Here is a 16,750-nt window from a genome sequence, read left to right on the forward strand (position 1 = left end):
CTGTTTACAATAGCCAAGATGTGGAAGCAATTTAAATGTCCATCAACATAGGAATGGATAAAGAAGATGTGATACATATATACAATGGAATATTACTCAGCCATTAAAAAGAATGAAATAATGCCATTTGCAGCAACATGAGTGGACCTGGAGATTATCATACTAAGTAAGTCAGACAAAGACAAATATCATATGATATTGCTTATGTGCGGAATCTTAAAAAAAATGACATAAATGAACTTATTTTCAAAACAGAAACCGACTCGCAGACTTCAAAAAAAACTTATGGTTACCAGGGGGGAAGAGTGGGGGGGATAGATTGGGAATTTGGGATTGACATATACACACTGCTATTTTTAAAACAGGTAACAAACAAGGACCTACTGTAAAAAAATAATAATTAAAACAGAGGGAGCTCCAAATCTTTGTTACCTTCTTCCCTTTCACCCTTAACATGCTTCTGCCTTATTCTGTATCTCATTGGATGTCACCACTAACTACACACTGTTGCTCAAATCAGAAACCCAGAGGTTAATTTTGACTATTTTCTATCAGATCAGTCATTCACCAAAGTCTGTTGATTCCATCTCTTAAATATTTCTCCTGTTTGTCCAGATCTCTCAATTCTGTCACTACCATGGAATTGGCCACTATAGTCTCTCAAGCATTTTTATACATCAGCCTCCAAAATGATTTCTCTGCCTCAAGTTATACTTTTCTCCAGTCTATTCTCCATACTGTGACTAGTACCATCCTTCTAAAATACAGACTTGATCATGCATTATTTTTCCACCATAGTTGGAAATAGGAATATCAAGTGCAGCAGTAGAAGGCAGAAAAGGAATAGGCAGACAGGTAAAAGTAAAACCAGAAATACATACAGTTTCAGTGCTGATTTAGTGACTATGAGGGTTAGGTCCCCAAAATGATAGAACTCTAGTATTACTGAGCATCTACTAAAAACAAAAATGTCACTTGCTTATACTATAAATGTGTTTATTCACTAGATATATCTTTTCCTGGATTTTAAAATATACTCTGCCTTTCACACTACTGTATTATAATCTATCTACAGAATAATCACCTTTAATATATTCTCTAAATCACTGACATGACACTCCTATAAATTAGATATACAATTTACTTTTCTCACGTAACAATTTCACATTTTTAAATGACTTTTTAGGTGGTGCATCATTCTCTTGTTTCACTGCGGGCCTAAATTCTAATGTACCTTCTAAGTTTAAAGTGCAAATATTTTGTAAAATCTTGACTTTCCGGAAATACCTCAATCTATGCAAAGTCTATGTACAAGTCAAATCTGACTTTTAAGAAGTTTCAGTTTATTTCAGAGTTATTCTCAAGAAAGTGTGGAAAGGATTCAGATTAATCTCTATAATCCTGTTATATCATTTTTATTTTCTTTTGAAATATTGTGGTTCCCAAGAAGTTATGAAACAGAGTTCAGATTTATTCTCTGGGTTTAAAAATCCTCCATTAATTTGCCTCATCCTACTTTTCCCCTTTTGTATCCTCGTTTCTCCTTTAAAAATTGTGCAAATCTTGTATGTTTAGATCCCCAGTCACACATTGCTCATTCTGACCTTGAATCTTTGTTGATATAGCTACCTACCAGAGGTGGGCAGTTCAAATAAAGAGTGAGCTGGGCAAGTTCTGAGACAGTAGGAAGTGTTTTAACCTGAAGACATATTTCAGTCTAAAGATGTCCATGTTTGTAAATTTAAGCATGTATGATTTAAACAAAACATGCTTACATGTAAGTTACAGTGATTGACTGTGACCTCTGGTTCATACTGTTTCCTCCCCCACCATCTCTGTAATGTCTCGGATCTTTAAGATTAGTTTTCCAAATGCAGCCTTTTTTTGCTAGACCTAGCAGGAATATGGCTTCTGTGAATTATTCCTGGCTATATCTAAAACATCATGTTTTACCTGTACTTTTGACTAGCTCTAGTTAGGACATATCAGATTATCAGTCACCATGCCAGATGCTTTACATATGTTACCCAATTTATTTATTTACCCATTAATGTATGTCATCAGCGTAGTTGGTATCCCCAGTTTATAGATATCAAATCTGAGAAGCAGAAGAAAAGTAACTTACCGAAGGTTCCATAGTTAGTAAATGAAAATGATTTTAATGGATGAGCTGTTACATGATATTTGAAAGATAGTTTCATGAGCATTTTTTTTAAAGAATGCAGTATTCTCTTATTTTTCAGTTTACATGTTATAATATTGTACCCTGTTTTTTCAGTGTATAGTCTTTGCTATGACTTCTGGCCAGATGTGGAATCATATCCGTGGACCACCATATGCTCATAAAAACCCGCACAATGGACAGGTGGTAAGTGCATGTTCTGTGCATCAGTATTATGAACTTTAATCCTGTTTACATAGGAATCCGAAATTATGTTTAGCATTTAGTGAGAAAGGATTCTATTTGTAAATCGAAATATATGTTCTTTCTCTTCTCATTTACTACCTTCACCATGTACATACACACAACATGCACATATATATATATTTTTTAGGGTGAGGACTGCTTTAGCATGGATTAAAAAAATTTCAGTGTACCTACTTATCAAATATATACACATAAATTATTTTTCCAACTTTGCAGACTGCTATGGCAATAATATGTAATGCCAAAAGAGGAAATAGGAACAGTCTGTAGCGAGTGTCCCAGCAATGATAAATTTAATTTAGCTCAGAAGATCATTAAGAACCCTGAAGCCATTGTATTAGGATGCCAGGAACTGTTTGCCAGAAAATTGAAAGTGAAATTGGTGTGTAGTTGAATCAGTAGCAAAATTTACATTAGTAACTGCTACTGTTTTGCTGCCTTCCCTTTCCTTTTGGTGGGTGGGAAATATTGTCATAGATCAACTTTGCAGAATACTGTCTTTGAGGCTTAGTATTAGGTTGGTGAAGATTACTGTTCTAAAATGTGCCTTTTTTCTCTAGCTTTTTCTTTATACAGATTTTGAGGGAAGAATATAATGACACCCCTCGTGCACTCATCACCAAACTTAATCACCAGTTCATAACCAATCTTGTTTCATCTATTCTCCCATCCAGTTCTCTTTACCGCTGTTGGATTCTTTTGAAATAACTGCCCAATATCATTTCATTTCAAACATAAATATTTCAGTAGGTACCTCTAAAAGATGAGGCTTTCTTAAAAAATCATAACCACAGTACCAGAATCACACCTAAAATGGTAATAAATTCTTAATTTCTGAATATTGTGGCTCTGAATGGAATAAAGTTATCCCATGGCCAATCATGTTATAATTTCTCTATAAATATAAATGTATAATGTAAGCTTATGAGGTTTGTTCTTCATTGCTTACAGTACTTCAAATATCTTTAATATTAAAAAAGCTAACAAGTTATTTCTTCTTCCTAAATTGTTTGTGGCTTTCTTTGAACTTCTTTGTGGAACTGTAATATAGGGGTATAGTTCACTTTACTTACTGTATGTACCCTGATGGCTCAATTAGATTTTAAGGGCTGGTTGCTAGTTACAGTCACTGATACTATATAATAACCATTTTGGTCTCATATTTTTGTCAACATTTTCAGATTTCTTCTATAGGTGTCAAGAATATGGAGTCAAAGTTAGACTCTGGATAATCAGATGCTGTAGTAAATCAGACATGTCTTTTGTTATGTGTACTCTGTATTTTTTAAATCTGTCACTAATTAGAAAAGTGATTTGAATGTCTAATATTCAAAATTAATTTTACAGAAAAAATAATTGGAAGTAATTATCAAGCAATAAATTGTCCCCTTATCTTCAAGTCTTCCTGACCATCCTATTTAAAAGTGTAGTCCTTTTCTCTCATCCTCTTCCCCAATACCCATACTCACTGTCTTCCTTTCCTTTTTAAATTTCTTCTCCATAGCACTTATAACACGTTATATAATTTACTATTTTGTGTTACTGTTGTTTGTCTTTTGCCAGGACCCCAGTAAGGTATAAGCACTTGACAGCATGGCTTTTTATCCACTTTGGTCCCTGATATGTTCCTATTTCATAAAGAGGGCCTGACACAAAGATTTGATCACTATTGTGTTAATGATACTTTAAAAGTGTAAATTTGGAAATTGATAAAATTTTTATTCCTGCCTTTTAATATTCTTATAACATTTCTTAGGCAAATAAACATATTAAGCATTGCTTTTTATTATTTGCTTAAATACATTTGTTAAAGTATATGAAAAATTCATCAACATTCTTGTGAAATGTTTTAGCTTATGTAGGGAAAGAAAATACAATTTTCCCTCTACTGTTCTGAGTCTTTGGCTGAGGCCCCTGTAACAAAAGACAGAATAACAAGAGAAAAACAAAGTGATTAACATGTATACCTCATGTATACATGGGAGATAGGGAAAAATGAATAACTCTCAGAGGTGGCTTAGAGCTCAGGCTTAAGTGCCATCTTCAGTTACAGACAGAAAGAAAGGTATTGAGGGAAAGCCAGTTGTGGAAGTGACCAGGAAAAGTAAGACAAGCAACAGTGAGGTGTAGTGTGCAGATTTAAGTTTGCGGTTGCCTTCTCCATTGATAAGGATCTAAAGTTGTCTCCAAGGATTGTCTCTACCTGTAGATTGTCTCTACCTATGTCCTTGCTGGTAGAGAAAGGAGGAGGGACACCGTTGTGAATTTATGTCCTGCTTTTAGGCAGATTGGAGAAGGCAGAGAACTTTTCTAGTATCTGCTTCTTCTCAGTGCCTTCAGCTTAAAATAATTCTTAGGCCAAAGTGGCATATTTTAAAGTGTTGTATTCTGTCACTCTTCATTCTCACTGTAATCTTCTTACCATTTCAACCATTACTTTGCTAAATCATGAGACTCTAATCCCCTCACACGTCGTTTACTGGAGTAAGCACCAAAAAAATTTGCACTGATTACAGTAACATTGACAACGTGGATGCCATCTATTGCTCACTGAATGTATGCTAGGCACTAGACTTCACAAATGAGTATTTTAGGCCACTAGGTGAATACTCCTAAAGCATACTTTGACTATATTGATAATATTAACATGTGTGGACCAGAGTTATCAGTTAAATTGGAAATCCTAAGTGGCTGTCCATTACTTGCCCATTGTAATTTTCCTTTCCAGCCTAAGACCTCTACTCCTTTGCAGAGAAACTCAGTGTTAGTGTATTTGTACTGTCCCTTGTCCCCTAAATATATGCTTTATTTTGCTGCTTCCATTCCTGGAATTTCTATCAAATCATGCCCATCCTTCAAATACCACCTAATTTGCCAACCCTCTGAAATGCATTCCTTAATTACCTTAGAAATTCTTCTTCCCTTTACACATTTATAAATATGTAGTTAGCCCATTTATGTATCTCTGCATTCCTTTATAATAATATTTTTTTAATATTTTATGTATTAATCAAATTCTTAACATAGGGAGTTTCTTTTAAGCTATTTTTCATCTTTACACTTACATACAGCTGGTCCTCAATGAATGTTTTATTAAATGATTATAAAGACTTACACTAGGAGATTTTGGTTTCTTGAATTGTATTATCTTAATTCTTTCCATTTATTTTTTGTCACTAGTCTGAATGATAATAGGATCAACATGTCACTGTTAATTCCGCATACCAGTTAGTAACCTTAATGTGACAGGAACACTTATTTTAAGGTTTAGATTAGATTGGAAAGAAATTTTCTCTATTGATTTAGAAAATGTTTTATTTGCCCCCTCCACATTGTTGTATTACTATTTTGTAAGTAGAGATTGGCATGGCCCTTAGGAAAAGGTACTGTGATGGCCCAGAGGAACACATTAAGAAAACAGAATTTTCTATATTTTTAAAAGAAAAAAACTTTTCCTTCATACGTGCATCTAGTTTTCAGGGTACGTATTTTAGCTTTTCAGCACCTTAATCAAAAGTTACAGAAATGATGAGACTGAAACCTATAACCAGGTTGTTTAAAGAAATGAATTTTGTCCCAAACTCTTCACGAAATGAATTTTGTCCCAAACTCTTCACCCTCATATTTTATAAAAACATGTTTTCTTACATTTGAATAAAGTATTAGGATTGAAGGAAAAAAATCATGAAAGTCTTGGAAATATAGGAGCTTCTTGCTGCACAATCAATTGCTTGAGTGTGCTCTTGGCCAGAGATGTGGATATGGTTTTGGACTGATCTGTTAATTACTAAGATGTTACTTACTAAGCAGTATAGACAAAAGCAGGTTAAAGGGGCAGGAGAATGTTGCCCATTAGTATATAGCTCTTTTCTTGTTTTGCATTTTAACGTATTTTAGCAAAACTTCCCTTCCTGCTTTTTAATATGCATAATGTCAACATACACTGAAACAGAAAATTGTTTTTGTTTTAATGAATTGATTTGCATAATAATGTGTTTTCATATTACTGGAACAAAATAGAAGATTAACTTTGCTTTATAAAATCAAGTGGTTACTGGTACAGAATTATACTTTAAACAATGACTGTCCATTAGAATAATAATAGTGAATGGTTTTCTTTATAATAGATGTGTTTAAATTTCAAGATATAACTTGAAAATTAGCACTATCCTTCTTTGGTAATTTCTTCATATTTTAACCTGTATTTCTAAAAAGAAATTACCATGTAGGATTTGTGTTTTTGAGAATAACTATAATTAGGCTATTTATCTCTTTCAGTGGTATGGAATAAAATGACAAAGTGAGTATCTTATGAATATTTATAAAGGAATTTTATAATTTGGCATTAATTCTTATGACCAATGCACATTTAGTGGAGTAAGGTATATGAAACAGTAAGTTTACTGTGGTTTTCATATTTGTAACATAATTGAATAACCATTTACATTTTAAAGACTTATTTTTAGGTAGCTATTACACATAAATATCAGCTAAATGAATTCTAATTTTTGTTCATTTTTTCTAAATTAATTTTTAAAATATGTTTGGCTTCAACTATTTGATTTATGTTAGATGATTTAAGAAATTTGTATTAAAATTGTTTATGAAGAAGTATTTCAATGTTAAAGTGAACTTAACTTTGTAAATACTTTAAAATTGTACTATGAAGGTCTGTATGGTTTCCAGAAATAGTTGGGTTGTTCCCCCACCCCCCCCACCCCCCGGTTTTTCTGAAGTCGGTTTCTAAATAGAATTCTGGATGGTGGTGAGTTCTTTTGTGTCAAACTTTTAAAATTGCCTAATTTGCTGTTTTTCCTGTATATGGGAGTTTTTAATGGATTTGGCGTTGTAACACCTAGTTTTATACCTTTTAAGCATAATACTGTGAGGTCAGAGAGCAGGTATTTTACAAATGAGGAAAAATAATAGTCCAAGTAGTAGAAGCCAGAATTAGAATGGTGGATCTTGTAACATGATCGAGAGTCATTCGAAGACTAAGTTGATAATAATTAGACTAAATATTTAAAATACATATTTAAAGTTTAGACATAAATGTTGTTAGTAACAGTGGTTAATGTTTGGATCTTGATGCTAAAATCTATTTTAAATTTTTGACAGAAATTCTGAGTCTGAGGGCCCTGAGCAATCTATGAATCTGAAATGATACCTACTATTTTCTGCAGGGAGATTGACTAATTAAATATGGGTGAAATGTCATGAAACCTCCATAACCTTGACAAACACAGTCCTTTTAAATAAAGTGACTAAGACCTAATAAGACCCTAGAGGCTTAAAGATATACGTGGCCAGGTGTAATCCTAGAATGTGTCATTAGCTTCCAGGCTGTATTTTTCTATTATCTGGTTCCTCTCATTATTCTTTAAAATATGATACTTTGACTTCCTCTTTCAACTTTTGCTTTTAAAGTTTACTTTCTGATCATAAAATTAATAAATGCTCACTATGGAAATTTAGAAAATTATAAAAAATAGGTATCAATAAATGCAACCCCTTGTAGTTTCATGTCAAGGAGAAAGAACACACTATGTAGTTAAGTAAACTGTCTCCCTATAGGTAATAGATTACAGAGAATGTTGTTGCATTAAGTTGTAAAGTTATGAGAAGTATGAGATGCAGAACATTAAAAGCTAGGCTAGTCATTCAAAATATAAGCAGAGAGATTAAAAGGCCACTGAGAATTGACTAGCCTTTCTTGCATCAAGCAAATACCGTAGATTTAAACCTACATATACACAGTTTAACAAAGGGGATGGGTCTATGTACATTCCTAAGGTGATGCTATAAAAAGATGACAGTGAAACAGAAGTGAAGAGAGATTTTTCAGGGTTAAGATGGTGGTATGATACACCTCTGCCTTCCTTCTTGTTAAATACTGATAGGGATTCATCAAAATGCAAAGCCAACAACAGAATTACAAAGTAGAGCTAACTAAACCCAAATCCCAAAGCATGGGAGAACTTCTGTTAACATCTGAATTTATTGCAATGGACATTGGCATATAGTTTCTTTGTGCTTGTGAACTTCCTCAGAGTTCTCTTTAAGTTGCCATCAGTATGCTTATATTTATTCTACTTATTCCCCAGAAACATTGCTTTACTTCCCATGTCGTCCTCTCATCTTACCAGAGGTTTCATGTTCTGCCTTATGCTGTCAGGGCTATATTGAGCTACTAGTGGGAAAGACAAGCTGATAACAGATTCCTTTGTTGGCCCCAAACATGAAAAGCCATGGTTCTTTCTGTGCAACAGCATTAAGTCATGTTTCAGAAGCATAAGCTTCACACCCATTGTTAACTTCTTACACTCGTGCTAACTTTGGAACCCTATAACGTTAGATAAATGTTACCAGGACTTCACCTTTTCCTCATTTGTAAAATTTCAAGGTAGGTGTAAGTGGTTTCTGTCCCCACGCCACATTAACCCTTACTGCCCTTATAGACTGGCTGTCTCATGGAGTAGTGAAGGGATATTTGGGCTGTGAAACGCATATCATACCAAGAGGGATGAATGTGGCTCCCCGCCCCCCTCCTCCCGGCACCCCCGGAGGACATTTGGTAGTTTCTGGATACAGTTTTGGTTGTCACAACGGTGGGGGCAGCTGCCCTCTACTGGCAGCTAGTGGTGGAGCCAGGGATGCCGCTAAGCATCCTACAGTGCAGAGGACACTGCTCACAGCAAGGAAGCACCAGGCTCAGACATCAGAGTCGAAAATGAGAAGCTCCAGAGAATCTTAAATATAATTTTGTTTTCTTATATATTTTGTAGCCAAGAAGGCCATCCCATCTAGCATTTATACCCAAAGGATGACTTTCTTAAAAAAAAATTTTTTTTAACTGAAGCAACCAGTGAGTGCTTCGGATCACACTGACCTGTGGTTTAATGTTTGGGAGGATTGTATATATGGAACACCATCACTAAATATAACTGATATGAAAATGTTTTGGGTATAATTGTTTGCTTTAATCTATCTTAGTAAACGCTATTTAATCTTGGACATTTTATATATGCTTACCAAGAGATGTTTACATAAGAGAGAGTAAAAATGACTCTTAGGCCCACGGAGTCATGTTTATGCCTTGTCCTGAAGTATACAGGCAGAGAAACAGATGGGAAGAGAACGGGCTTGAGTTCTTCCCAAGCTCTGCCTCTTAGCAGTTGTGTCGCTAGGGGTGGAAGTTACTTAGACTCATTTAATATAAGAAAAGATGGACTAATACTGCTTTTCTTACCTTGTAGTTTGTGAGATAAAATATAATCATAGATGTATAAGCGCTTTTAAAAGTTGAAAACACTCCTGTCTTAGTCTGAGTCCCTCCCAGAACAGACCCAAAGACAACAAATCAGATGAAAGTAGCTCATGCTGGAGGTGAGGCAAACGTGAGAAAGGAGCGGGAAACTGAGTTCAGGAAGGGAAGGCAGTCAAAAAAGATGCCGTACCCAGCCCATGAGCGCTTTGGGCCACTGAAGCTTAATACTGCTTGGGGATCTCTGGGAGCTGGTGTGGAACACATACAGGGATTTTCCCACCCCAGTGGTGAGGGAAACTAAGGTATTGATATTCATATACCAGCTCTCATCAGTCACTGTTGAGTGCTATTTCTCTGGGGAAGGCGTTACTTTCCCTGCACTGGTGGATTTCAGGCTGGTGCACGGGCAGTGCCCTCGTAGATGTGTCTACTACAGCTTCTCATAATATGCTAAGAGTTTATTCTTTGTTAGTAGATTCCAAAACAGAGGAAAAAAATCATGAAGAAACATACTTTTCAAATGGTGTTAAGATACCACGCTCTGAAAACAATAGCAACAAGTAGTCAAAATGTCTCACCAATTGTGAATAATTTTTTAAGTCAATATCATATTTGTCTTGTAGATAATCCTGTAGGGAAAATTATAAAAACATATTTATTTAAGAGTATCTGTCAGAAATTGTTTTATCCTGTTGTACATTTTAACAATTCTTATGTAGGTGAACAGATTATTTGCTCCTTTATAGAAGGTTTGTTACTGATGCTCTGTCAACGGGGCCTGTGTTTTGAATTGTATTTTCGGGAAGGGGTATACATTCCAGTCCTCTCAGCTATCCATCCCCACTCCTCATTCACCTTAGGATCAACACTGGTTTGAGCAGTGGATAGTTTGTGGCCATCAACAGAACTGATATATAGTGGGCCTGTGTCAGCTCTGAACTTCTGATTCTAGCTTCAGTAGTTCAATTTTCTCTCTGGACTGAGCTAATTGGATCAGACAAGCTTAAAAGACTGTGGAGTATGTTGTTGGGTCTTTACTTAGCTATTAGCTTTAAAAAATTATATATATTTGTAATATCAGTGACTGTTCACATTTGCACATATTAATTGTGAAATAACACATGCCTACAAGGATCTACAGATGTTACCAGAGTAAGTTTCACCACACTGAACTTAAATGTAAATGAATATAGACAATGTAAATTAAATTAATAGTGCAGGCAGTATGTTACTATGCTGACTTGCAAGTTTGTTTGTTACTGTTAAGTTGCTATGTATTGGCACAAGTCAAGTACTAATGGTCTACTTCACGGCGTGAAAGTCATCACAAAAACAGTCATTACTGTGTAGCTAAAGGGAATCTGTATAACTGTGTGATTACATGGGACATAAAGACATTTTCTGTCGTTAAAAAAAAAATCTTGAATGAGATGCATTCAGTTAAATAAACTTGTGCTTAGATTATAACTCCCAACTAAATAAATATATTGTCCTCTTTTTTAAGATTTGGCTTTTAGCTGCTGCCTGAGAGTTGCTATGGGTTTACCATATATAATCCAAAATTTTTCACTACATTATACTTCAGTTGTGAATGTAGCTAAGAGCTGTGTTCTACATGCACATGCAAAAGCATTTTGTTGCAGAAATGCATGCTGCTTAATCGAGAATTTATCGTTAATGTAGCACTTGTCTCAGGTAGCCATAATAGTCTTACACTTTCTCCAGTGCTGTACACTCTCATGCCTCAGGGATTTTGCATATACTAGCTCTTTGAGGGACATATTTTAGTCCTAAGTGGAAAATTGTATAGGCTTATTTAAACTAAATACAATTATTTTATTTAGGATATTCAGGAGTTTTATTATAATCTTCATACCACCAGCAAAGAGAATGTCAACATATAACAAAAAATTTTAAACAAAAAAAAAAAACAGAAAGAGAATAATAATTGGTAAAGGTATGCAAAAATTTTATGGTAGAGTTTGGAATTGAGAGTCTGCCTTTTCATTTATTCATTCCTTTATTTTTCCATCCAATAAATGTTTGTTGAGAGCCCATTCAATACCAGGTACTGTATCTGCCCTAGTAGTACAGCTATATCATGGAGCTGATAGACTAGTAGAGAGATGCAGTATGATCTGGGTTTGCCCAAAGTCTCGGTCATTAAATCTCTGCTTATTATTGCATTGTGTGGTATTAGAAACTGAACTGTTTTAAAAGTTTGCCTCAGTACCATGGTTGCTCTGTTGCTATGGCCTTGCGTCTTCTCTCTTGGCAAGCTTTGCCTTATCTTTTTATTTCTTTTGATTTTAAAATTTTTTGTGTCTAGTTGGCCATTGGTAAGACTCTTTGCCTATATCTCTGGCATCTATTGCTGCTTCTCTCTGCCCTCTACATGTGGTTTTGACTTTCATCATCACTCTTGATCCTAAACTCACTGACCTTTACCAATTCTGAAGCCAACCCAAACTGCTCCTTTACTTCCTTTCAACTGTTTAGCTACTAACAACCCTGACAATTAATTAAGAAGGACCATGTAATTTGTATCCTTACCACCTATCAAAACATTTCACACATGGCAGATATTAAATAAAAATAAAGCTGAATAGATGAATAAATCTTTCTTTGCAAATAGGAACTCAAGTTATATTTTTAGCCTTTCAAAAATGTTAACTATGTCTGAAAAACAGCGGCTTCCCTCCTGAGCTTTGTTTGTACTTTGTAATTAAAACCTTGAAGCACATACCCAAAGGGATTATAATACTACAAAATGAGAATGTGTTTTACAATGTCAAATTTAATCTAATACAGTTAAACATTCTGAGAATCCAGAGTAAATGTGATTTCAGAGAAAATAGTAAAAAAGCAAAGGCACGAAGAACTGACCTGCCCACAGAGAAAGGGATAAATAATACAAACCAGTTAGCAAATAACTTTTTTCCAACTTTGGTAAATTATTGAGTACATTGCAAAGAATAATGGACTAAATAGACCCCTATGGTCATTATAAACCAAGGAAATTATTCTCATACTATGAATAAAATTGAGTCAATTATATTAAACATAATAAGCATATACATTCTAATTTTAAAAAAGCATTTTAGAGGTATATCTCCACAGCTTCAAAATAAGAGCATGTAAATTTCGGTAACTCAGAATATTTCTTATTCATTGCGTATTTTCCAACATCATTATATTTTGATTCTTTAAAATGCTAATCAATGATTTAAATAAATTTTTTATAAACTTGGATGAAATTAGCATTCAAAAATTATTTCAATATTCATCTTATCACATCACCTTTAGATATAAAGATTAGGAGCCATGAGAAAATTTGTGTAAAATTTACGTATTAGGTTACATTAAAATAAGTTTTAGGGCTGCTGTATACTTAAGTAACCTTTTTTCCCCATAAAGCCTTAAACACCACATCATATGTGTCACATATATTTATCAAAACAGAGAATCAAATATACTGTGTCCCTCTTATATTAAAAAAAAATGCCAGTGTGATTTGGTCATGCTATAGACCAAATTATGCTATAGTTTATGAATAATTAATAACCTCAAGGGGAAGAAACAATAGGTCTGCATTGGAGAAATGTCCCATTATCTTGGAGGAGTCATGCTGAATATTTTGAACAGTAGATGTCTTTCTCTCTCCCCTTCCGTACATTCTCTCTTACTCATTTCTTCCCTCCCCCTAAATATTATTAAACTTTTGGTGTCATTTTAGCTAAATAATAAAAATAGCCTAAAGGATGTATTAGAATAGGACTCAGGTAGAAAAATGAGTCAGGTATTTTATTTTCTGTTAATTCTTGTTAACAATGTACACATAATACATTTCCTTTTATTGTAAGTATTATAATTGTGGGATGACATTCCTCCTTTTCTGTACTTGTAAAACCCTCTTCCTCTCTCATCCAAAAAAGGGCTGCTTTTTTGCATGAAGTCATTTCTTTATGCTCCTGGATGAATATAAAGTTCTCCAATTCTGAATGGCCGTGGTAGTTCTTTGTCGTATTCATTTTTCTCAGTCTTATATAGTTTTTGCATAATCATCTCCACTAATAAAATGAAATTACCTTGGCCACAGAATGAGAATATTACTTATCTGTGTAATTCTCTTTATAAGACTTATACAGACTTGTTGAATTAATGAATAAACGAGCCAAAGAACATACACACAAAATGATCAAACCTGATGAATTATGTACATTTTATTCTGTATTTGGGCTAATAATGTTGTGTGTGTTCTCCTAGCTATTTATAAAGTGTCAAAGTTTTTGTTTTGTTTTTTATTTTCTTGTTCTTAAGTTGATCGGAGAAAATAAGTGCTTTAAATTAATTTTGTTCTGCTCACTAACTAGGAGACCATTGACCATATACAGTATAGAAATGACTACTTATGAAATTATTTCTAGCTATACAATTATATCTAATAGTCTATTAATAATTTACTTACACAGGTTGTAATTGTTTATTTCTTACCTTACTAAAGTTTAATGTATTTGAAAAGTTTGGACTTGTCTGATTTGGGTTTATCCCGAACTGTGTATTGAAATACAAAATCTACACCATAAAATGTTTTAAAACAATTTTTAAATATTGCTTGCCTCTACTATAACTTCTAATCTTTTCTTTATCCCTGAGTGTAATGTTAAAAAAAACTGTTGAATTTCTAATATTCTAAATAAGCCTCATGCCTAAAATGAGTTTTATAATGGATGTACTAGCAGAGCTGCTGTGTTAATAATGCAAAGATGCTTTAATTCTCTCCCAAAGAAGCAATTACTCTGAAAAGCCACATTTTATTTCTGCCAAGAAACAAAATTACTGTGTCCTACATCAAATCTCACAAAAATCTGTTGTCGTGTTATGTCTTCATGATATTCTTATAGTGTTTATATTTTAGTTTTGTTGACTAGAAGCCATTATTCCTGTAATAACCAATAAATTAGCTTATTGGTTAATATATTAAGTTCTGAAAGAATGGATCATCTTCAATGTATTTTTAAAAACTAACAGGTTTATTAAAAGACACTGTAAATATAACTAGCAATCATTTAACTATAATAACTCCTCACTGAGTTATAATCTACACTTCATTACTGATTATTAAGTCATTATTAAAGACATTCTCATTTTAAAGTTTTTTTTTTTTTTGATGTGGACCATTTTTAAAGTCTTTATTGAATTTGTTACAGTATTGCTTCTGTTTTATGTTTTTCGTTTTTTGGCCACGAGGCATGTGGGATCTTAGCTCCCTGACCAGGGATCGAACCCACACCCCCTGCATTGGAAGGTGAAGTCTTAACCACTGGACGGCCAGGGAAGTCCCAAGACATCCTCATCTTAGAGAAAGTTTTTTCTTTGTATATTTTTCCAAACACTTCCTACATTCACCATGGTTCTGGAAAGTTTCAAACCTTCATAGCTCCCGTTTTATTCTATTTCATTAACGCTATTAAAAAAAATCCAAGTTGCTTGGTGTTTAAGTCTCCAGCTGTCAGTAATCAAAGTCTGTCATAAAATCTAGCATTAATAGGGGTAATATGATCTGAGATAATTAATGACTTAGAAGTGCTAATAGCAACATAGGAGATCCTAGGCTCCCAGTCCCCCATGCGCCTCATAAAAATCAATTATTAGACTGCTATCCACAAATAAAAACCTAGAAAGTCCACTTAGGAAGTTTTAGCCACACAGTGGAACAAAACCCCTGCAAATAATCTCATGAGAAGAGAAGGAAAACAGCTTTGTTTTGCCTGCATCATCCCACCCCCATGCTGGCATTGTTCAGCACCAGGAAGGAACTTCCTAGCTAGAAAGAATTCCCCGTGCCTAAAAAGGAAGAGTGGGGTGAGCAAACAGCTTCTTCATCCTCTTGGGGCCCTGTGCAACTTCAGCTTCACACCACCCACACCAACAAAGCTGAGACTTACAGAGCCAACTAGGATCAAGGAGGACAAGCAGGGACTATTATCAGCACATACGCAGTGCTCATAACTGCATTTCGCAGAGGCCTGCTCGGAGGACAGACTCAGCAGCTTTTGCCACTGATGAAGCCAATGGCCAGCACAGCCACCAGGGACCCCCGGCAAGTTTTGCCATCTTTCACTCCACAGGTGTTTATGTTTGCTGACACTAGCCACCTGAGTTCCTCCCCACCCCTGCTGTAGCTCCAGCACTGCACCAGCAGCCATCACAGTCCTCTGCATCTGCACAAGTGTAAGACACCAGCCGTCTGAGTCCCTCCCCACCTTCACAGGAACCTGGGAGCCATGGTGGCTGTTAGTTCAGGGCTCTGTCATGCAAGATGCAAGTCTAGATTCCTGCTAACCCCGACCTCCATGTCCGGCAACCTGAGCAGAAGCGGTATTATGCCTGAGTCCCACCACAGACACACACACACACACATGTGCGCACACACATGCATACCTGGTGCCACCACATGCCCCGCACCTGGTGGTCTGGACCACTAGACCCAGGATGACAGCATGCTTTATTATGCCCCACCCAAAGTTAGTTCATAAAGCCTGAAAGAGTGACTGCTGCTTAAAATACTTAGACACCTACGCAAGTCTACAGGGATCACAAAGAATCAGGGAAACATGGCCCCACCAAAGAATACAGTAAACCTCTTGTAACTGGCCCCAGAGAAACAGAGATCCAGGAATTGCCAACAAAGAATTCAGAATACTTGCACTAAAGATGCTCAAAGAGCTATAAGAAATCACAGTTAAATAATTTAACAATACCAGGAAAATGATACAAGAACAAAATGAGAAGTTCAACAATGAGATAGAAAACATTAAGTAGAACCAAACAGAAAGGTTGGAGCTGAAGAATACAATGCTGAAGAATTCAGTAGAGAGCTTCAAATGTAGACTTGACCAAACAGAAGAATCAGTGAGCTAGAAGACACATCAATTTTAATTATCAAGTCAGAGGAACAAAAAGAAAAAAGAATGAAAAGGAATAAAGAACTTATGGGACTGACATAACACCATGAAGAGAAATGATGTATGCATCACTGAAGTCCCAGAAGG

General features: G+C 35.0%; 1 protein-coding gene and 1 long non-coding RNA gene across 7 annotated transcripts in view; one reads left to right on the forward strand and one right to left on the reverse strand.

Annotated features, from left to right (window-relative positions):
• LOC132417736 (uncharacterized) overlaps positions 1-16,750 on the reverse strand; it is a 246,078-nt gene that overhangs the window by 127,058 nt on the left and 102,270 nt on the right. The window lies entirely within an intron of this gene.
• The window catches only part of TUSC3 (tumor suppressor candidate 3), a 183,059-nt gene that overhangs the window by 104,000 nt on the left and 62,309 nt on the right, over positions 1-16,750 (forward strand). For all 5 annotated transcript variants that reach the window (XR_009517914.1, XM_060001511.1, XM_060001510.1 and 2 more), the window contains exon 6: positions 2,279-2,368. Coding sequence is in view for 4 of the 5 variants with exons in the window: in XM_060001511.1 (XP_059857494.1) it covers positions 2,279-2,368 (90 nt within the window). In the remaining variant the exon portion in view is untranslated. The remainder of the gene's footprint in view (positions 1-2,278; positions 2,369-16,750) is intronic.

Source organism: Delphinus delphis, chromosome 21 (assembly GCF_949987515.2).
Source record: "Delphinus delphis chromosome 21, mDelDel1.2, whole genome shotgun sequence".
In the NCBI taxonomy this organism is placed as follows: Eukaryota; Metazoa; Chordata; class Mammalia; order Artiodactyla; family Delphinidae; genus Delphinus; species Delphinus delphis.